Source organism: Drosophila melanogaster, chromosome X (assembly GCF_000001215.4).
Source record: "Drosophila melanogaster chromosome X".
Classification (NCBI taxonomy): domain Eukaryota; kingdom Metazoa; phylum Arthropoda; class Insecta; order Diptera; family Drosophilidae; genus Drosophila; species Drosophila melanogaster.
In genome coordinates, this window is record NC_004354.4 from 1,523,079 (window position 1) to 1,546,962 (window position 23,884).

Genomic DNA, 23,884 nt, shown 5'->3' on the forward strand with positions numbered 1-23,884 from the left:
CACATTGTAAAATAAAATAATTTAAGCAGATCAAATTAAGTTGCCGCATGGGTAACAGTGCGTTGATCAAATAATAAAAACATCATCATCCACATAAAAAAAAAAGATGATGTTTTTATTATTTGATCAACGCACTGTTACCCATGCGGCAACTTAATTTGATCTGCTTAAATTATTTTATTTTACAATGTGTCTTGGTTACTTAAGACTAACAGATTTTTAATCCTAAAAATGATAGGGAGAATTATAATAGTTGATATAACATAGTAATTATTATTTATTTGATTATTCTAATGAATTTTAAAACTAAGACTTTCTAGGTCAAAACCAGGTTAGGGAGGTCATGAGGGTGGTGTATGATAAAGTGTGGAGCGCCATCTGTTAGACGATCCATGAACCATTTACCGATCGAATGCCCAGAAGTATGCCACACTTTTTAATTAACTTGTTGCCGTTTAATTCAAACAAGAAAAATGTTATTTGATACGTTTATTCCTAAATTCGCAAATCCAGTAAAAAGTAAAACTCAATATTATCCATTAATTAATAATTATATGCTTCTTTGCTTCGGTTGAGCGAATTCCACAGCCTCCGAATGGACTACTCACTGAGCTCTGCGCCCACATTTGGCGGTATTGATTAGAAGTTGCGACATTGCGAATTTATGCAAAGTGCGCGCATATGCTGAAGCGCGAGAGCTCATGGGATATTCATAGGCGAGCCCCCATGGCCTGGGAGCAGTCTGAAAGCGGGTGTGGCAATGCAGCGCCACTCCTGGCCCAGCAACTAACCTCCAGATGGCAATTGGCTTATCGAGACTTCGCAGGCAACGTTGGAGGAACAGGAATCCCACGATGGTGACACGCGATTTTCGCTTTTATAGATTCCGGTGGCGCGGACCATGCTCGCATATCGATACGGGCGCATTAAAATTTAACGGATCCTGCCCCCGTCCCCGTCCTTGCCACCGTCCATCCCAATCTGCCGTGCACTAAAGCGGGCGGAACACGTGCGCATTTATGCTTATTCTAAACAAAGGAATAAAAACTTTGTCGCCGCGCACATGAGACCGCCACAGTGGGCGGAAGCGGGCAGGGGTGTTGGTACTGTATCAGCGAACTTGGTATTTGCCGGTCCAGTCGTTGAAAGACATTAGTGCGTTTCTGGCCTCCATTTCAAGTTCATTTCGCCTGGCTCGTCCCTAGCCGCTCACTGAAAACAATCGAATCTCACACGCCATCTGAAAGGAAAGCAAATACGGAGAAGCAAATTAACTTTAAAATTAATACAAATCACTAGGAGCTCAGTACTTTCTGTCAGTGTTCTATGTTGGAGCAAAGTTTTGGCATCGCGGAGGACTCGTAAAGCGATTCTCGCAAGAAACGCAACGAGCCTAAGCGAAATTTCATTCGCTTTTATGGGCAATGGGAGCTGGGCTTTCACTTTCCTTTCCTCGAGTTTCCTCGGATCCGCGCGTCTTGAGGCTGCTTTCCATTTCCATTGCCAGCACCCGTCCCCATCGACCTACCCATCGACTTTCCGTTCTCCACGACATCGAAATCGACAATGGCGGTGGCGGTGGCAGTGGCATCGCCATCTTTGCATCTTCCCAGTGCAGCGTACCCATCCCGACCATGCCAACATGCTATGCTAGCCTGATAGCATGCCAGCATGCCAACCCCTTGTGGGGCAGACGTGTCGCCTCGCATACGTTCTTCAACCCATTCGGCACGGCACCCCAGACGCCACTCAGTTCACTTTTGAATAGTGCAGGAAAGTGCACACAGCCAGCACAGCCAGCATCGACTTAAGCCGCCCCAGAGCGCGTGTAGACGGTCGTGGCGGGAGCCACCACCGTTTCACTTTCATTGCAGCCTCTGTACCCCTGCGCCCTGTTTCTCATCCCCCAGGTGCATCGCAGTTTCCCCTTTTTACACCTGACGGGGGCGGGCAGTGAGTGGGCGTGGACGTGGGTGTGGAGCGCTGCTGCTTCTGGGGGTGCAACACTAAAGCTGCGGCCAGCAGAGGATGCTACATTAACGTGACGTGCCAAGAGACGAGCGTCTCAGCTGCAGAGGTTGCACAGGCAGCAGGCGCCGCAGTCGGCACTCTAATGCAACCCCTCCACCGATTCAGCTGGGGGTGGAATGTGCGCCAAAGGGTTAGAATGCGTCTCGCCTCGCTTTCGTTTTGTCTCGTGCCTGTCTAGTGCATCTAACTGTGCAATGCTGACACCGTCGGAGGGAATGGGGCAGGCCTTTGTAAGGCTCAAGTGCATGTCGTCATCGTCGTGTTAAGTGCTCCCAAACAAAGCGACATTGGGCTCTGCATGTGTGTGTGATGATGCTGCTGCAGCGGGGGTGAGGGGATTCGGATTCTGAGCTGGAGTTGCAGTGGTAGAGGGAGATGGGGAGGGGAAGGGAGAAGGTGTGGGGCCGGCACGACGCGTGATTTCTGTGCAATTTAACCCCATTTTGCAGCCGGAAAAGCTGCAACGCCTAAGCACCCCCTTGCAGCAATGACGAACACACTCGCCTGCCTACGCCTCCCATCCGACCTCGTACCCCGGCAACCCCTCTTAACTCCACAGCAGTGTGTCGAGTGTGTGTGTGGAAGTTTCACTTTCCTAGGAACAACGAAGCGATTGACGCCTCGCCAAGGAGCCGGCAAATTGGGCAGCCGGATTAGGAGGCCCCTTCACACGTCTGACACTTATTTGCGATCCCACTTGAGCGGCCATAAAGCCATGTTTCTACGGTCGCAGGATGGGATTTGCCATTGGCATATTCCTGAGAATTGCAGTGGAGTTGAACAATCCAGAAATACGTAAATAGACTTGTATATAAAGCAGTAGTCGTAAAACCCAATATTTCCCTTCTTAGTTTAGAAAATTAAAATATGAAAATAATGCTAAAGCACACATAGAAGAGTTGGATTGCATTTGCTTCTTGACTGTACATCTTTCTATTCTTTCTTTCACTCTTTATATCCTATTCTCAGATTTGTCAGGTGGTAATGGGTGTTCTCAGCTTTGCCTTGATGACTGAATCACTCCCAAGCCCAGGATATTGTTATCTACAGTAGATTCATATTCAGATTCATATTCAGACTCATGCACACACACATGACTAAAACTAGGCAGAAGCTTCAGCCGGGCAGAAAAGAAAGCAAGCAAAAGAAAACTCATATCCCTAAGTAATTTGCACAGACCGCTTGGGATTGGGGTGGAAATGATGGAAGTGGGATGTGGCATGTCTGCACAACAGGCTAATGAATGTCGCAGCACACAAACAAGTCCCGGTGCAGTAGCGCAGGGCGACTCCAGCGGTATGGGGTCAAACTGCACGGCTGAATTACTTGTCGATCCACAAAAAGCGAAGCGGGAGGGCCAAACGAAACGAAAAGTTCGAGACGCTATTGAAGCAGCCTCCAGGACGGTGGGTGGTGCTCGCCGGTCGAGTCGTGGAGCGAGGATGGAGGAGTGGCGGGCGAGGCGACTGCCAGGCAAACTTGTCTCAGATTGCGGGTGTGCGAGTATGAAAAGTGAAATGAAGTGAGCCAGAGGAGTGGGGAGGCGTCTTTTGTTTCGTCCTTCGGCTTTGTCCTCTGCTCCTTTTCTTCCTGCTCTCGCCGTGCTTGTCCTGGCTCCTGTTCCCGTTGTGTTCCTGCACTTGTACATGTGTCGCTCTTGGGCACTGGTGTGGGTATGGGTGCTTTGCTCAACTGCACTTGAACTACACAAATTGCGAAGACAGGAGGCCTAGGCGCGACCGATAGCAATGTGATAATCGTAAGTGGGGGGATTGGGGGGGATCTCAGCTGGGGGTTATATCAAGACTTCTGTGTGTGTGTGTGTGTGTGCAAGGTCTTTAAGGGATGCAAGCGGCTCCAGTTAGGGGTTCTTTACCCCCGGCCCCTTTCGTCTTGTCTGCTGCTGCTTAGGCATACACCCGCAGAGACAGAGCTCTATTTGCATATTCATATTCGCATACATACCGTTTGTACGTGCATATGTGTACACGATATTTGCGTTGTGTAATGAGGGGACCGCCTCTTCCCTGTCCACCCTTTCCCTAGTCAGTCAACCCTTTGGACGGGAATGCGTCTGTGTAAGTGGGGACTCTTTGTGCGAGCGTTTCGTCCCTTTTTTTCGGGGAGTTTTCATTAGAAACTTTTTTTTGCCAACATCATTCAGTCAAAACAAAAAGGGTTCGCACCCTCAGCCCCCTAGCAGCGCTATCTACCCCCACCCACTTCTATGCTGTATGTACAGGCGTACCTAATAGTATGTACACCGTATACTGCCCCCAGCCCCATCAACCCCCCCCCCCTCCATCATGCTGCACACACAACGAGAGATAAACACGAATGGCGATTTAGATATTTTAGACATGCGTGTGCACACCACCAACGTCTGTAGCTGACATGTTGGGCTGACCAGCGCCCTGACCCTTCCGGAGGTCCGGACGAACCCCCCCCCCCCCCCCCACCACCTTTTCCGCACTGGCTATCCGTTGACCACGCCACCGCCTTGCCGCACAGCCCGCGTAACCCGCGACAACTAAGCACGCTTAATTAGAAAGTGGCTGCGGTCGAGTTGGCGGAGGATAGGCGAGGAGTAGGGGAGTACGTGGGTCTTGGCGCTTCGCGTCCCTTCATTTTTCACCGACCCTGGAAAGCCAGCCCGACCGCCCCGCGTTTATAACGCCACTGTTTTTGGGTCCCTTTTTCTGGTTTCGAGTTTTGGGCTGGAAATTTCTGCTCATTACATGACTTGGCTCGTAAACGCAGATTGTGGGGGAGGGGGTGCCGAGGGGTGTCGGCGGTCAGTGGGTGGTGCACATATGAATATTCCGCATACTGAATTAATCACTTGGGCTTTGGGTTCGCTTTTGTTTTGCTTTATTCGTGCTTTTTCCAACGCTTGCCTAGTGCATCCCCCACCTGACGCAAAACCCACTCCCCCCCCCCCCCCCCCCTCAACCACTCGTGGCCAGGAGCAAACATTTGACGCGGGGGCAACCACTCTAGGCGTATTTGGCGACCCATCTCCCCCTCATTACTATGCGGCAGATCGATAAAAAGTTGGTCCACTCCACACCACTTCACTTCACTCCACTCCACTCCACTCTACTCTACTCCACTCCAGCGGAGCTGACGTGGACGCTGGCGCCGACTGCAGTGCCTCATCCACATCCTGGTGCCCATTCCGCGTCCCAGTTTCAGCCGGCGTCGACGCCACCACAATCGTCGACATGTGGGAAATGCGCACATTAAATAAAAAAACTGTCCAAAAAAAAGGATCAGAATTAAAGGGTTACCACCTGGAACCAAACTCCTCCACCCCGAAAGCTACCATTGTATTTGGCGATTTCAAATCCACGCCACCCAACCGACAAATCACCCCACCACCGCACCACCAACCTCGCGGCAGCTCGTTTTAGATAAGGTGACGGCGGTTGTTTGGCATTTTAATTCAAAACTTTTTATGGCGCTGAAAATGATTTCAGCGATTGGACTGTGCTGGCTGCCTCTGGCCAGGGGTCAGTAAGCGTCGCCCCCAATCCCGCATAGAACTGTGGAGCGGCAACTGTACTTGGAAACTATGCCCAATCCACGGACGGGCAAAAGTCCGTCCGCCAAACGGTTTTTAATCACCAGGAGGCTCCGGGCCCAGTGGCCCGGAGTGAAGCCACAAAAAGATGAAAGGCGACAGCGACTAAAATCAAAGACGCCATCAGTGCATCAAAGTCGTGTTTTAATCTCCAGCTGCATCATGCAGCATGCTGCATGCAGCAAGCAACGTGCAGCGGAGGCTCAACTGCGGAGCGGACATCAGCGTCCGAATTTGGTGTGCTGAATGCAGAATCCAGAAGGGATAGGACTGTTGGGGCTGGGTGGCATTTCATCGCTTTGAGCTTGTCGCCTGTCAGCAGTCGCCTGGCACACAAGCGTGCAGCTGCGGAATTGCATGCGCAGCCACAAAGCATCTAACATGATTTTAATTATTGCACAACAGCCTCAAAGTGCCGCTGCTTCCCACTTCGCCGCTTGCTCATCTCGGTCCCAAAACGGAATGCGCCTCGGGCTGAGAAAAAAAGCCATATCCGTGGACTGTGCACGGTTTAATCCTGGCTTAGTTTCCACTCTTAAATCGCTTAGCTGCATACTTGTGCCATTTGAAGTTGGTGACATGTGGAACGTTCACGCTATGAAGGTGCTTCTCTAAGTTACATTTGAAGTGGTTTCTGTGCATTGTGCATTGGTCTTTGGTGTACTATAGAGTAGCATCCCAGCAGGGTTGCACTGCTCATCCATAATCACGGATTGTGCCACATCCCAATCCCCGCTTCTCATTAAAGACATCGATAAACTGGCGAGCCGATGGCGCTGTTGTTGTTCGCCGGAACCTGAGCCTCCTCCTCGCAGGCGGTGGGTCCAGTTGGCCAGCACTGAATGGGCCGAAAGTAGGGGGAGGTGGAGCGGGCGGTGAGCGATGGGCGGTGGGCGGTGGGTGGTTTCGGTGATGGTTGATGGGTGGGGTGCGCGGGTGTCGCACGTAATGCGGGCGCTCGTTTTATTTTTGAACATTTTTCGGCCGCCAAAAAGTAAACGAAAACTGCGCTGCAGAAAAAAAAGGGAGGCGCACACGCACACACTGCCGCTCATGGCAGTACATACGAGGTGGCTACGTGTGTGTGTGTGCGTGTGAGTGTGTGCCGTGGGTATATAGGCGGCAGGTGAGGGGAGCGGGCAGCGCCTGTCGAAAAATAAATCGAAAAGGCAACACGTCATTGGTGGCATGCTCGTCCTGGTCGTGGTCTGCATCCTGGTCGCTGGTCGATAGGCGTAGGCATAGCCTCGTTGCCGCTGCCGCTGCAGTTGCTGTTGCAGTTGCTGTTGCTGTTGCTGTTGCTGTTGCAGTTGCTGTTGCAGTTGCCGTTGCCCAAAGTGCGTGGTAAATGAGCACAAAAAGGCCACGCCTGCTGCTCCGGAGATGCCTACGCCGGGCGGTTGGGGGTGGGCGATGTGTCCCGAGAGGATCCAGTGTCCAGTACCACCCGTACCACCTCGCTACCCACCGACAAACTTACTTTTTGCAGTGGGCGGTTGGGTGCGTTACCATTTCCTTTTTATTCCGCCTTACTTTCTGGGCATCTGCATGTGTGATGTTTTTGTTACTCCTCCTTTTTTGTGTGCTGGCGATTTTCCCTCTATTTTTTTGCTCGCTTCTTTTGTTTTCTGATTATATTTCCTGCACAATTTTAATGGATTTTTTTACCCGTGCAAGTGTGTGGGTGTCAGTGTGTTTGTGTTGGATGTTTTACCCCATGTGCTGCTGTTGTTGTTGCTGTTTCTGTTGTGGATGTTGCCCGGCGATGCTGCTCATCGTGATGAGCATTTTTTTGTGTTCAAGCAGATAATTACATTTAAATAAAATAAAAATTGCATGCGGCCCCACCCCAGGAATGCCCCAGCTCCGCGCCGCAGTCGTCCGGCTTTGCTAACGGCTCCATGCCCTCCCGCATTCCGCATTTCGCATCCCGCATCCCACATCCCGAAGGCGAGGGGCTCAGGTTCAGAGGGGCCTGCTTTTTGTTGGCATGTTGTTTTATAATTCATTTCTCTGCGTTGTTTGACTTGCGAGCGAGCACCCCTCTGCCAGCATCTACGGCGAAGTGCTGCTGATGCCTACCGCTCCTGCTCCCTCTTCTCATCTTGTCCGGTCCGGTTAGGTTCGGTCGTGTCCTGTCCTGTCCTGCGCCATGTCCATGTCCATGTCCGGAGTCCCGGTCCCTGACCGGTGCTCTGGCCACCGTCCACTCTCTATTCGGCCGAGCAATGTTGTCACTGGGCCGCAAATTGCGCCGCATGCCCCATGCCGCATGCAGCACGAGAGGCGGGAGAAGAGGAGGTCCTGGTGCTTGGTGCTCGCTGCTTGGAGTGGCCCAATATACAAGTCATTCGCCTCGACCTGCCCAGCGCTTTGTTTGTTCGCCAACTGCAGTCAAGTCGTTTGTGTTAATGCTAATTGCTGTCACCCCGCCCACCTGCCGGAATGGGCGGCTTGAAAGTTGGCCCTGGTGACCACCATGCTCCCCTGATCACCACCTGCTGGGGAGCGCATTCTGCGGCCGACTTTGGTGTCATTTCGTATTCTAAGAGAGTCGTAGCTGGCATCGGATGATGGTTGGGCCGCGTGACCAGTGGGTGGGCAGGCGGACATCCAAGGACAGGTGACACGCCACGCCATGCCAGAGGACGACACACCAACTCCAGGCAGGAAGCCGCAGAAAATTGAATTGTTGCCAAATTTAAAGGTGGAAAAAGTGACGGCGCAACGCAACAGTTGTATGGTGCCCCTGCTGATGTGGCTGGGCAGGAGGCTGGGGTGGCGCCTGTTGGCGGATGGAAAGGAAATAAGAAGGCGATGAGTGCATCGGATCCCTTCGTCTCAGTCCCGTCATGGCCACTTCTCCTCCACGGGTGGACTGAGTGTAAGCGGGGAGAGGAGGCGCTGGCCTCCTGGCAACAGACACTTTTTGTTTGTTGCTTTTCGACACTTCAAGGCCAACGGCCGTCGTCCGGCAGATGTTGAGCTACTTCTGGGAGGAGTTCATTTGCGGTTTCGTTTTGCTTCTTTTTGTTCGAAGGAACTTGGCCCAGACCACGTGCCTCGTCCGCGCCTTCGCGTTCCCGGGAAAGTTAGACCCAGTTCCTGGAGAAAGGCATTTTTCGGTCAATCGATACGCTGGAACTTGAAGATTAAGGCCGCAAGGCTGCAGGACGACGCACTGTTCTCGGATATTTTTGGATTCATCTGAAAAGCACTCGTCCCCGTTCGGGGGGATCTCCAGGATCTAGTTCCTTTGTTGTGGAACAGCAGCCGTAATGTATCCTGTCATCAGGCTCTTATCCTTCCGCTCCCCCCACCATCGCCAAAAGTGCCCATTATTCCCCAGTTGGGCCACCTGAATTGGGTCTTCGGTGGGCTCCTGCCTACTGCTGCCTCCTGCTTTCTGCAACTGCCGTTTCCCCTTGTGGAGGCGCCTTTGTTTACTCGCAATTAAATTAAAGTCCTTTGTTAGCCCAACCGGGTGTTTGGCATTATGAGTAATTACACACTTCTGGGACAGTTGTCGGGAATCACAAAGACCCGTTCTTAGTGCCGGAAAGCCGAGTGGAACGCAACTGTACTCTAGCCCGGAGAATCGTTCGTCCTGGCCGGAACCACTTTGCGCTCGGGAACCCAGTGGATGCAAGTTTATTGCAGCCAAGTAAGACATTCGTCTCGGAAATCGGATCTCACTTAGAAAGTTAGCCATCGTTTCTCTCCCTTTTTCCAAGTCAACTCATTCTAGGCCACAAAAATGTATATCAAATCTATTACAGTTACTCAAGAAACAGTTTCAAATCCAATTGTAATTGTGGCAATATCGAAGGGATCCGAAAACTATAAGCCGACTAGGAGGGAACTTAGCCAGGTTAAAAGCAAACAAGATAGATTTAGTGCAATGGCTCTGATGCATAGCTGATTACTGCAGAACATTCTTGGAAAGTGGCTTCTCCAACTCTGGCGGATGATGTGGGTTCTGTGGCTTTGCGATTCGGGCAGCTAAATTAATTAAAAATGTTGGAGCACTTCTACGGTGCTCCTCGCACTGCTTGAGCGGCTCAAAGGATCCCGGGATCCTGTGTGCCCGTGTCCGTGCCCGTGTTGAAAATGAGCAAGTTGCGCAAGGGGAACTAAGCTTGTTAGCAACTTGGCAGCGCCAGCCAAACGCACTGCCGCATGGCCACGCCCCTTTCCTTTAGCGAAGGCGCTAAGCGTAGTGGCGGAAGGCGGGAGTGCAAAGGATGAAGAGGGGTCTGGGGCTGGGCGGGTGGTACTGAGCGAAAAGTTGGCAAGTCGGCGGCATATGCATGTATTATTGTGAATATTATTATGCATATTTTATTTCGGGTTTCGGGTTTAAGTCACCGCCTTTTCTTCTCTTTTCTTTTCGATTCTTTTAATTTTCCCTGCCTTTGCAGTTTGTGGCGCCTTATTTTGTTGCCGTCTTATTTTTTGCACTTTCTGCGCTGCCTGCGATAGTTATACATACATATATGCTCGCCTGTTGTTGTGTTTTCGGGCTGCTGCGTCTTCTTTCAATTTTTTGCCCCCACACACACCATGCCACGCCACTGCCACTGCCATTTCCACTTGCCACCCATTCCCGGCCAGAGTTTTCAGCGCTCATATGTGCTTGTAAAGTTTTTACTTCGTTAGCATAATGAGAAACCGCGTGTTCATATCCCAACATCCCAGCCCCCTTTGCGAGCAGCCATATTCTTGGCCAAGTTGATTGTGCGCCTTCCTCCGCAAGTATTTTGCACGATGCCTCCGACTGGGGAGTCCTCCGCTGGCGGAGCACAGCAAATTCTATTTAAATTGTGTACAACATTATTAGAAAGTTTTTCCCAGCGACCGACCGACCGACCGAGAAGGAAACGAGGGGAGCACCCAAAAAATAAGCAAGGATCCGGCCGAGGAGCTGATGGAGGAGGAAGAGATGAAACCCTCGTGGAAGAGTTGCAAGGAGCGCGGCTAAAAAGCGAGCATAGAGAAAAAAGTCGAGAACCGAAATTTTTAATTTGCCTCAAGGCAACGGAGAACACTCGCACAACCATCACACACACACAACCACGCATTTGCCAAGTGTCCTGGCAACACCCACAGTCGCACACATACACCCAAACACCCCAACATACCCACCCCTCTTCACCCTACCCCTTCTGCAGCCTATTCCTCAGCCCATCGTTGGCTTAGTCCAACGGAGCGGAGCCGCAGAATTGTTTTACTCGCTTTGTGTACTCGATTTTTATTCACTCCACTCCCCGTTGCGCACAAAGGAGCTAACTGAGACAAGTCTTGGCCAATTCACCACGAAGCCGAGCATCCATCAGGAAACATCCATCATTCTTCATCTCCGGCGATTGCTGGCGCTGACTTTAATGAGTCGCATTTTCTGTCTCATAATTTGGGGACTTCGGGACTCCAGGACCCACCAACTAACTATGCATGTGACATATGTGAGTGGGTGTTTGGGGGCGATATGGCGAAGAGTTAAAACCGCAAATGTAGCTGCGGCATTAGTAGGATTGTGTGTGTGTGTGTGTGTGTGCGTGCGTGTGTGTGTGCGGCTTTCTGTGGGTTAGCGCATACACAAAAAGAATTCTTAACAAACTTTTCATATGCTTGTTGTTTTCCGCAACCGCCCCCGCACCGCCAGCGCCCATTGCAGCCCCAGCCAGCCCGACGTACCTCCCCCGTCCTTGGGGCTGTTCCGTCAGCTGCGTAGGCAACACTCCGACCCCGGCGAAAAGTTAAACAGATAGAATGAAAGGAACGCAGGGCAGAGGGTCTGGGGCACTTCTTAAGCATATTTCATTACATGTGCCACGGGTTCCCGGAGCTGCGTCTCAGATGTCAGGCAAGATCGTCAGCCACGTTGCCCATCAGCAGCCACGTTCCTCTGACAAAGCATCCCATCCATCCATCCATCCCATTCCTTCCCTTCCCATCCAGGACACTTCATTCCCCGCCACTCTGCTCTGGGGAAAAATTAACCACACGCTCACAGTCAGCTAATTTAACCCTGAAAATCCTTGGCACACACGCACATGCCGAGTTCCCAAGCTCCAGTGCCTTCAGTACATCCAGTACCACCAGTACCTCCAGTACCTCCAGTGCCTCCAGTTTCCCAACCCCCGTACTCCCCCCGCAGCTTTTGTCTTGTCCCGGGAATTAAGCCCAAATGCTCCACCGACCTCTCGAGTGGCCCACTTCCTGCTCATGATTATTTTGAAATTAATTTAAATGCCTGGCGCTCACAAGCGTCTCTGTTATGCTAACGAAATGTGTCTAAAACTCTTGAGGAAGGGTGGGTGCCACGGAAGAAAGGATCATTCGATCGCAGTACTTCCAGGACTTCTAAGAACCACATTATGCCCCATTGGACTAGCTTTCGGCAGCCAGTAGTTTCTAAGCTCGCCCCCACATATGCACACATATGCAAATCCAGCCCCATCGGCCGATGGCCTATCACAAAAACTAAGCACACCCAGACATGTGCGTCGATTTGGGCCAACCACAGAACCTGGCCCAAAGCACCATAGTTCGGTTGCGGTGGAGCGGGGGCGGGGCGGTGCTTTGACATGCACTATTCGGCAACAACGACACGCATTTAGGTCAGGCCCGGGCGGCCGAGGGGCGACCGGGAGGGGTGCGGACAGATACCGAGCTCTAGTGCGACTAAGCATGTGCAAGGCTGCCATTGGCTGGCGGCCAAAGCTGGCGGGTTGGCGGGGGGCTTGGGGCGCACAGGCCAATCACACTATCGCAAAATAATTTAAACAAATCTAGGACAGCGCGCCCCGCCGCCCGTCCGCTCCCGCTGCCCATGAATTGCCTGCGGTCGGTGCTGCGTCTACGAGCCGACGCAGAAACAAGCGCAAAACAGCAAGCAAAGGGGAGGCGGAAGGTGGTCGCTGGTCAGGCTGGGGGCGGCTGGGTGACAGCTGGGGGGCGTACCGAGGCGAGCCGAACGGGAGCCGAGCAGAGCCGAGGCTCGCAGGATGCCAGGATGCCAGGATGTGGCTGGCGTGTGGAAATGCCGACGGAAAAGCACGACCACGCACACACATGGCGAGCACAACTATGCGAATAGAGCGTGTGGGGGCGAGCGAGACGGCAGGCGAGCTAGGAGCCATCGAAGCGCGAGTGTGAGTGCGAGCGAGAGAGGGCGCGTCAGCAAGGACGATTTGCTAACCGAAGGACAAGTGTGGACGGACAGACAAGCACACCCACCCACCTCCTGCACCCTGATTAGAGGGGCTAAAAAGCAAAGCGCACCACTGAAGCCCAGCTGGCAGGACAGCCGACGAGCACCGAGTGCGCTCGCACGTCCCGACGAGCCTGCCGAGTGCGGATGCAACGATTTGAAAGGCTTCTAAGTCCCGCTGCCAGCGGTGATTGGTCACGAGCTGATGGCCTAGTCGGAGCGGAATTCTCGGCGGTAGAGGGGGTTGCTTCGTGCGCCAACTAATGCACCACCACCCACCGGCCACTAGTGCAACGCCATGTGGTTGGCTGATGCGACCCTGGGACTAGGGACCGCCGACCAAGCATCCCCACCCCCATAGTGGAGCTCCGCATTAGCTACCAACTGGACTCTGTGCCCGTTGATGGGCTTTCTATGCATGCTGGCTGAGCGATAAAGTGCGCGCTAAGCCCTCCGATGCTTGTCCCAATGGCCTTGCGTCCAACCACCCAGCCACCCAGCCACCAAACCACCAATTCCGTCCATTCCACCCACTCACACCAGCCCGCTGGGAGGCAGCCTCCTTGGCAATATGCGTAAAATGTATTTATGATAATGCCAAAGAGAATTACGTTAATGTTAATGCAAAACTGTTACGACAAACAAGAACAATACGAGAAAATGATGACGACGAGCCAACGGGACGAGGCAATGGCAGGGGCAGGGGGCGTGGCCCACATAACGTTATCATAAAAGCAGATAAATTCAGCCGAAAGACAAACTCATAAAGGCAAAATGTTTCATTCTATTAAAAATTTTTATTGCAAATTTGTAATTTACAATTTGCATTTCGTGTGTTGGCTTTTTTATGTGGCCGCAGGACTCCTCAGCCGGCAAGCAGCGAGTCCTTCCTTGACTTGCGACTGTTGCTGCTTTGGCTCCTCTTTACTGGGATCTGGGTTCTGGGCTATGGGATCTGGGTATTCCGCATTCGGGATTCGGGATTCGGAATTCGCGCTCTTGAGCTCTTTTGTTTCGCCCGCGCAATTTTATAACCGTTATTCATAATAAAAATGTTATAGAACATCATTTTGGCAATACATAAAAATGCAGACGGGGATAGATACTGATACTGAGACTGATACCGATAGCTATGCCAGTGCCATTGCCAATGCCGATACCTTCGAAGGCCGACAAGTAATTTCTTCTAATAACACAGGATCGTGTGGCCACGACCTTTCGAGCCCAATCCTGGGCACATGCGACCCACCTGCAGCACTCCTGACGATGGCGCATTTTAATAACATGTCATAAAATACTTGGCTGTGTTTTTGTGTGTTCCTTCCCCGCCCGTCTGCTTCTGGCCTTGCTCCGACATGGCCATAAAAAAGTCATTACCCATCCATACGTGAAGGCAGTGCTGGGCATGGACCCAACTCTATCGACCATCTACCATCGGCGATTGCATCAGTGACGACTTTTGGTAATAATACTTCGCGCTCTTCCCAAAATGAAATTGCACGAAAATAATAAATATATTGTTGCCTATTTTCCATAAGGCCCTGTCTCTGCCATTTTATGATGATCCATAAATGGGGTCGAGCGGTCGCTAGCTCTCTATCTTCAATCCGTTGGTCCATCGAGCCGGATCAGCCGCCGCAGCTGGACATGGGACATGGGACATGGGACGTGGGACATTGGACGATGGTCGTTGGACGCTGGCCAACTGGGATCAATGCTTTGGACTAACCAGAAGGGAACGAACGCCTTTGTTTTACTGCCCAAGATCTGTGTCTGGCGATAAGGGCAAATGAGCTGGGCTCCTGCGGGACTGAAGCTGCACTCATATGGTTTTTTTTTTTTTTTTTTTTTTTTTTTTGAGAATATGCCACAGAAAGCGATGCGATAGAGCTCGGGCTGCGAGTCCCTAGACCCTAAAGCTAAAGTTCCTCAATGTTATTTTCGGTAACACGAAGAAAACAATAGTCTTAATTATTCAGTATATATCCATCTTAAATGCGTAGTCCCAATACTATCACTTCCTGATTCGGGTTTGAAGTGTGGCAAATACGTATTTAACCAGTCAAGGGACTGGGATTTGAAAGACTCAATGCTTAAAGCTAATATCTAATCCCAATACCTAATGATGGGCATGTTTCCTTGGCGCAGCTTCTCTGCACTGCGAGAAAGAAGGCACGTTTTGCAGAGTGAGCCTAAAAGACGTGAGCTGTGAATAGGGAATAATAGGGAACGAGGAATATTAGGCATTGCTAACGTTCCGCTCGGAGCAAATGGAGGGCAGATAATTTGTCTTGGAACCATTGGCACCTAAGGACGAGCTGCCGAGCACCGAGCACCCGGCTAGTTGGCATTTTGAGGAGCAAGCGGAGCACCAGCAGCAGTTCGCTCCTCTAACATTATAATATTTAATATTATTTTCATTCTTTATTTTTATGGCACTCGAGGACATTTCGGGCACACAAATGCGATTCGAGGTGGGGCGATGTGGGCGCTTATCGCGCATACGCGACGTGGGACCACATTCTGCCAGCAGCCCCCGCCTAGGCATGGGAAATCTTGTGCAATAAAATTCCTCTAAACACTCATAAAAATTGCAGGCATATTAAAAATTGTGTTTGTTTAAAAAAAATGAAATAAAAATAAAAACGGTAACAACAAGGTAGCGGAGCGGTCCCCTTGGTTCGCTGGGCTGTTGGATTGGTGGACTGGTGGGGTGGTTAGATGGTTGGATGCTTGGATGTTTGGCTGTTTGGATGGTGCGAGGGTGGATGGCTGGCGGAATTTAGCTCATATGCGAATTTCGGGCCTTCAAAGGCGGCGGGGCTGCCGTGGCCCATAAAACTGAATGGATATTTGAATAGAATTTGCAATAAAAAATCCCGTTAAAAGCCAGCCCACTCACACGTATGCGCGTGTGTGTGCGTGTGTGAGCTTGTGTGCGTGTGCGTGGGTGGCAATAACAACTTGTGCGTTATGAAAAACTAATTTCTCTAAACATATGCGCTTCGCAGGCTAAGCACGCGAATGAGCCATGGCCAGAACGACGGAGCACGCCTTTTACGATCCGCTGTGGCGCAGCGGTCCTGCTCCTGCTCCTGCCCAGCTCCAGTTCCCCATCCCTGCCTACTGCTCCTCCTCACATGTGCTCGTGGGCCGCGCATGTTGACAGAGCTGGCGAAGATGGCAACGGGAGTGGGTATGGGGGGATGCTTTCTGGGGCTCGACTCGAAATTGCAAATTTACGAGTATTTATATTGATGCCATTTTACTTTGATTTTAATGCTCGACCAAAATGCGTGCGAAGATTTTTAATATTTTGTTCTGTGACCGACCAGCATTGTCGTTGCCTCGCACTTTCTGCGAAATTGGCAAACGTTGCTGCGAAATATTTATGTATTTCTACTCAGGCCTTGTCATCCTGTCATCCGCATTCGAGTGCCACCCCGAAACGTGTCCTTGTGGAGGAGGATCCATATTCAGTTACTATTTCAGAGAGAGAGAGAGTGTGTGAAGCCTAATGAGATCTGCAGACCGCTACCTAGATTAGTGGCTAATAGAAGGTACATCTTCGGGACCTGGTTATCGCTTTTCATTGTGGGGATGTTACCTGACATCTTGGCCGAAAAACGCTACGCAGCCATAAAAACTACTGTTTTGCACAGCTAATGATCCCAACTAACGAATTATATTACTTTCCTGATGATTTGTAAAAATTAATTTTTTCTCGAAATTTTACATTTTTAAAATCATCAGCATTTTTTGCTGAAAATGGCTCAAATTTTAAATTTTGAGCCTTGAACGCCATCCGATGGGAAATTTTATTACGAACTCAACGAGGTATAACATTCCATATTTAAGCCATTATTTCCCTTCCTGTGAACAAAAAACTAATTATTTTGGTCACAAAATCAGGTTTAGAGAAAAAACCAAGTTCATTGCCAGGGTGTTCTATGGTAACCCGGTCAAAAAACTTCATACAGCCATAAAAACTACTGTTTTGCACAGCTAATGATCCCAACTAACGAATTATATTACTTTCCTGATGATTTGTAAAAATTAATTTTTTCTCGAAATTTTACATTTTTAAAAGGGGTAACATCATCATTTTTTGCTCAAAATGGCTCAAATTTTAAATTTTGAGCCTTGAACGCCATCCGATGGGAAATTTTATTACGAACTCAACGAGGTATAACATTCCATATTTAAGCCATTATTTCCCTTCCTGTGAACAAAAAACTAATTATTTTGGTCACAAAATCAGGTTTAGAGAAAAAACCAAGTTCATTGCCAGGGTGTTCTATGGTAACTCGGTCAAAAAACTTCATACAGCCATAAAAACTACTGTTTTGCACAGCTAATGATCCCAACCAACGAATTATATTACTTTCCTGATGATTTGTAAAAGTTAATTTTTTCTCGAAATTTTACATTTTTAAAAGGGGTAACATCATCATTTTTTGCTCAAAATGGCTCAAATTTTAAATTTTGAGCCTTGAACGCCATCCGATGGGAAATTTTATTACGAACTCAACGAGGTATTACATTCTATATTTAGACGATTCCTTAAAGTTTAGTAAACCAAAAACTAAATGCTTTTGATCAACAAATCACGATTAAAGGAGAACTAAGTTCCTTGGCTGGCTGGTACGTGATAACTTGGCCAAAAAACTTAATACACAACAATTACTGTTTTGTGGAGCTAACGATCCCAATTAACGATCCCAATCATTTTTCTGATTATTTCGCATAATTTATTTTTTCTAAAATTTTCGCATTTTTAATAAGAGAAATTTTTTCCAAAAACGGTCAATATTTATTATATCCATCCTTAATTGCCATTCGATATGAAATTTTATTACGAGTCCAACGCCATATATAGACGAATCCTTCAATTTTTGTGAAATAAAACAATACATATTTTTTTTTTTTGGCGAAAAATTGGATTAGGCAAAAACTCACAGTCTTCTAGGGTTTTTCACTTTGTATATAAAGGGTTAGACAACAAAGGGAATAGTTTCCGATAATATGCCTGTTTGAATCTTAAGTGGCTTAAAAGCGTTCAACGCTTAAAGTTAAGTCCCTGCTAGAAGATCGATGCCGGAAATCGATTCCCTCGCCGGGCTATGCCAACAGCTCGAGTGAGCGGAGTTAAGGTCAGGGGTTGCCGCTGGACTTGCTAACTGACGCGGCCCCTTTCGCTGGCATGTGGTCAAGGACACAGGGAGCACAATGCACCTAAATGCTCGGAATTAATTTGTGTTTGCACTGGCGGTGGTGCCACCGATGGCAGCGCAGCAATCAAACGGGCCATTTCGAGGAGAACTCGAAGCGCAGGCAGTTGGAGCAGTTGTGGCAAAGTTACTGAGCCCGCTGTTAGGAGCAAAACAAAGGCAGCCACAACAACATACAACACACAACAGCTGAACAGCAGAAACGAAACACAAAACAACAATAGTTTGGCAAAGCACCTGAGGGCAAAGGCAGAGGGGGCTGGCTGGGTTGGGACCGCTTTGTTGCGCTTGCTGTTCTGCTTGCCACTTGACAATAAGCGTTGAAAATCAATTACACACAAAAGCGTCAAGTGGCAAATGCAAATGTTTGAAAAGCAAAGCACAAAGCACGAGTTTAATTGCAATAAAGGCAAATCGGTGCAGCCTGGTGGCCAGTGGTTTAGTTTGGGCAGGTGAGATGCTGAGGGCCTGGACATGGTTGTGCATGAGATTGGCAATCCTGCAGAGCTGAAATGCCTACAAAATGTTAATCGGCAGCTTAAGTCCTGGCTGGCCTATGCGAGTGGATGGGATGGACCCACACCCGCCCACCCACTGGCGGCTATCAAAATATCGGTAATTTTGCAAAGGAGCGAAATTTATGTGAAAAGTGGCAAACAACAACAGAGCGCACAGAGCACGGCGCTGGAATGAGTCAGACAGACAGACAAGGCCGGCCCAAAAAAGTGCCGAAAAAAGTGGGCAAAAAGCATCAGAAGAAAAACTGGCGATGTGAAATGAAACACGACAACTGAAATGCAGCTGGTGGGTGGTGCAAAAGGCCCAGAGCTGCATGCAAAATGCCGAAAAAACGACAGGAAGCGGGATGCACGGGATGAGTCGAGTCAAGTGCAGGCTGCGTGTGAAGCGATTATGCGACGAGCTTGCCAACAAAGACAGCAACAAAAAGCCTCGGTTGGCGACCCACATTCGACCCACAGCGGCACACCAGAGGGGCTTGAACCCACTAGAAGCAGCAGGACCGAACCATAACCAGGAACAGGAAAGGGCATGGGAACGGGCGCACAAACAGGAGCAGAAACAGGACTACAACGGTTGCAGGCAGGGGCAATTTTTAATGACTGAAAAATAAAAACGGTTTTGGCCTGGCCAAGAGAGTGGGATCCTGCAATGCACAGGATGCGTTATCACTGGCCAGCGGGGGGAGGTTGGGGCGATGGGGGTCCTGGAAGCACCAGGCATCAGCATAATGCAAGTCAACGCAAACATTTTATTTGCATTAAGCGTCGCTGCGGAAGTAGCAGAGCAAAAATTCCAAAAAAAAAGAGCGGACACTAAAAAAAAGGCAGGCAACCAAAAAAGCCAACGTCGATAGCTAAAATACATACGCACGCAAAAAGGCGATTCAAATAAAACACAAAAAATCGTGTACATGCACCGTGCACCGGGCAGCGTGCAACGTGCACCTACTTATGCCGCAGCATTCGGCGGCAGCCAATAAAAACGCAGCGCTGCAAGTTGCGTGCAACAGGAAGGCGAAAAAAGCGCGAAAACCAAACAAAAAGCCGCCCAAAAAGCACAAAAGACTAAAAAAAAACTGACTGCACATACACCGAAAAAAAAGGCGAGCAGGTCCTGCGACGCGGAGCGGGGAAAAATCAAACAACACATTCCCAATTGCGAAAGGCCTGGGTGCGAGTGAAATGACAGCAGGCTACCGCTGCACTGGCCACTGCAACTGCCCACCAAGCGCCACCCATCACCACCCATCACCACCCACCACCACCCATCGCCACCCACCGCCCATCGCCAGTGCAACTGCAACTGCGTATGGGAGGGGCACGGTTCGGCGTTACTCGGCTGCGCTCGGCTCGTTTGGCCCTGAAATAAAAATAAAAAGGGAGCGCTCAAAAAAATCCTAGAAATATATAAAAATTGTCCAAAAAGTGCAAAAAAGCAAAGGCGCAAAAAACAGGCTCAAAACGCACACATCCTAAACCGTGGGCCAGAGCAGGCCGGACTCAGTCGGAGCGAGCGAGAGGGCGACACGTATGAGGCGGCGATGCAGTTGCAGTTGCATTCGCAGCTGATGTTGCAGCCGCAGCTGCCGCAGCAGCAGCAGCAGCAGCAGCAGAGGCCGACGCAGCGGACACTTGTTTTAGTTTTTTTGCCAGCAAGTGCATTTTCCAGGAGCGCACTCGAAATCCCCCAAATGTAGGCAACAAAAATGTGGCCAACTTCTCTACACACGATCGAAAATCGTCTCGATTTGCATGTGATATTTATATTATGTATATTTATATTTTAACTAACCCGTAATTAATACTCGTAAATGAATAAATGAAGAGCTAGTTGTAAGGACCGCATTGAGTTAGGCATCTTCGACCTTCGAGTTCGCCCCTGGACAGAAATATGCAGTTTACTGCCACAGATCGAGTGCAGCGCGAGGTGCGAGCGGGACGGAAGGTGAGATGGAAGATGCAGCCTGCATGCGATGCAATTCTCGCACTCGAGGGGGCAGGATGTGGATGTGGGGGGGGGGGGGGGGGCGGTAGGCGTGGGGCAGCAGGCCAGCGCAAATTGAAATAAAAAAAATGTATAAAAACCATAAATAAATAAAATTAAGCAGAGAGCGCTTGGGGGAAAAAACCCAAACGATGACAGCGAAAAAAAAAGACGCAGCATGCAGAATGCATTGTAGCCGATGCAACTGCACTTACATATATAACACAGACCGCCCAATGCAGTTTGGCAATTTAGTGGGGGAAAAAAAATGACAAAAAAGGCGAAATATACTTAAATTTGTTGCTCTTGTGTGCGAGTGCAATTGCGAGTGGGAGTGCGATTGGCGGTGCGAGTGGGAGGGGGTCAGCGCGAATGCGCCAGCTCGCTCGCTCGGACGCACGCAAAAAATATGCAAAAACTCCGCCCTAAAATGCGAGGCAATAAAATAAAAATCAATCTAATGAAGCCCAGAGAAAAACAAAGCAAAAAGGCGTCCGAAAACCAACAAAGATGGCTGTAGATGCGGTGGATGTGTCGTACATGGCTGTATGGCGGATACGCTAATTTAAAATGTGCAACTATGACAGCTCCTCCTCCTCCTCCTTTTGATCCGTCCTCATTCGCAACCGCCGGAGCTCATCCTTTCCCGGCTGGCCATTGCCATTGCCATTTATGGGCAACAAAAAGCATTCGATTAAGCGACCTCACCACACAACAATAACATCGACAGCGATCAATGGTGATGGGCCCCAAATCGAGTTATAGCACCCCAAAGCAACCCCAAATCGTTGGAGCCAGGCCCCGATAATTACAGACCAAATGCGTCGGCTAGAAAGTTTCCTGCAAGCCAACGAACGGTGCAGCCTCCGATCCCAAGCCCAATCCCATTCCAGAACTTCTGCATGGGTTTTCCCGCGGGCGGCTGTTAATTTGCTGGATTAGGCAGGAAAACGAACTGAGGCATCACAAATCGGAGCAACTGGGGGGCAGGACAGGACGGGACGGGACGGGACAGGACGGGACTGCAGATGAGGAGGCAAGTGGAGCTGAGCTGAGAGATGGGATGAAAACTAAACCGCAGCCCTTTTATGGCTCCGGGCGAGCCCTTTGTAGGTTTGCTGACGAAATGCGCCGATAACTTTTTTTATTTCGAAGCTCTAAAAATGAGACATTTCATATTACTTTTACGGCAGGAGCAACTGCCTCCGTATACGTTTTTGCCGCCCTCGCAGCCACCGCCTCACCACCCCTTCCGCCGCGCATCACCATGCCTCAGTGGGTTAAAAACAATTCGGCTGCCTCAAGTTTCGGTGGCCTGTTCCCCCTTTTGGGGTTACGCCACGGCCAGCGGACACACGAGCCAAGGGCTTAAGGAGGTGGGCGCTGTCGGTGGCAGTGGCAGTGGCAGTGGCACACACTTAACGGCACTCAACGCATACAAAATTTCAAAATCATCAAAAAGTAGAAAAATACGCGTTTCATGCACATTCGCGGCATTTATGAGCCCATCAACGTCGCTCATGGATGAAAGTAACGCGTTTTATGCGTCGTTTGGGTGCCTGCCAAATGTATCTTTTTATGTGGTTCGGCGGTGTTGCAAGCGCAGCTCTCGCTCATGACCACATGAGATATGGGGGAAGCAGGATTGGGCATGGCGTGGCGTGGCATGGGTTTTGGGGCAGCACACGGCATTGCCGTAAAAGAAAAGGAAACGCGGGCGGGAAAACCATCAAGTTCAAAGTTTTCGGCAACATTTACGAGTCCTGCTGCCACCGCTAGCCAGTAAAAAGAGAAGGGCGGAAGGGCACATCCGCCCGGCGATCCGGACTGGATCCTATTGGCCGGATGAATCCCACCTGGCAAGCGACCGGACCGACTAGGCGCCTGCTTAGTGCGTCCGCTAAGCAACCCTCCTCCAACGATATCCATATCCGTATACCAATACTACAATAATACCCATACCACCATTTCCACTTCTGGTGGCGGGCAGGAGGGGACCATCCCCGGGATCTCGTGGAACTAACAAACACTTTTATGCGCTATTAAAAATATTCTTTTTATAAGCCCTATAAAAGGAACGCAGCGAAATCAGCCGGCAATTTATTCGCAAAGCGCTTTCCGTTCACCCACAACACCCACAAAACCACCCCACACACCCACTTGAATCGGCACAAAAAGCGTTCTCGAGAGAGACATTTTATGCGCACCTAAGTCATTTCGAACAATTTCGATTAAAAAACTCATCTAAACAATTTATGGCGCGGCGTAAAAATCAAATCAAAGCACTGTCGTCGGCAAAAGTGCAGCGTTCAGCGGGGTGGCGCTCACATTCACATTCAGTTTACAACTATGCGGGAAAAGCATAAATTTAGAAAATGGTATAGCCTCCACAGTCCGTTGATTAGTTATTAAACGGTTTGTGTGCATCCGAATTGGGGGTAAAATCTTCAGATTCAGATAGATCGATTTGGGTCTGCCCATTACCCAACACCCAACACCCAACCGCCCACCTAGCCACGCGATATTTGGGGGCCTTTAGCCATTACAAAGTTTCTAAACTTTACGATTAAGTATAAAGAGGAAAGACACGCTCCTCGAGGAGCTGGCAGCAAGTTGAAACTGTGCGGGATATTAAAAAGTGCACGGAATAATGCTCCTTTTATGACCAAAGTGGCATCGGACGGACAAGGGGTGAATGGGGGTGCTTCAAATGTCAGCTGACATCTCAACCCAGCCACCATTCCCGTCTCCCAACCAATAACCCCAACCACCCCCACCACCACCCCCCTGGCGGGCTGGTTCAGGCTCATTTCGTTTTTAATTTCCGTAATTCCGTCAGCAGAAAAATTTTTGCAATATAAAAAGTAAATATCGAAATTTATAGACCTGCAGATGTGCTGGGTTGAGGCTGAGAGGGGATGGCGTTAGTGTTCGGGCCTGACCCCCCCCCCCCCACCCCCCTTCACCCCTTAGCCAAAGACGGAGGCTGAAGCGACATTAAAATGTTAAATAAAAACAGTAACAAAATACACACAAAAACAAACCGAAGACAGCGTCGGCCGAGAAGAATCGCATCAACCCCCTTTGGCAACTTACACGAGGAATTTAATGACAACACTAAAAAGTTTAAGCGTTATTATTTCTAGGGTAGTCAGCCCCACACCCACTCCCAGTCCCAGTCTTACCACCCACCGAAAATCAGCTCCAAGAATAAGAGCTTAGGCGGAGGGATGATGAATCCGGCTGGCTGGCTGGATGAATGGATGAATGAATGGCTGGAAAAAATACGACGGCTGTAAAATGGCGAATTCATGACCTGCA

The 23,884-nt window shown here is 49.8% G+C and overlaps 1 protein-coding gene across 1 annotated transcript in view; it reads right to left on the reverse strand.

Annotated features, from left to right (window-relative positions):
* Positions 1-475: 475 nt before the first annotated feature.
* Positions 476-23,884, reverse strand: part of Mur2B (Mucin related 2B) — a 145,235-nt gene continuing 121,826 nt past the window's right edge. The window contains exon 8 of the mRNA NM_001201595.2: positions 476-1,240. Within this exon, the coding sequence (NP_001188524.1) occupies positions 1,230-1,240 (11 nt within the window). The 3' untranslated portion in view covers positions 476-1,229. The remainder of the gene's footprint in view (positions 1,241-23,884) is intronic.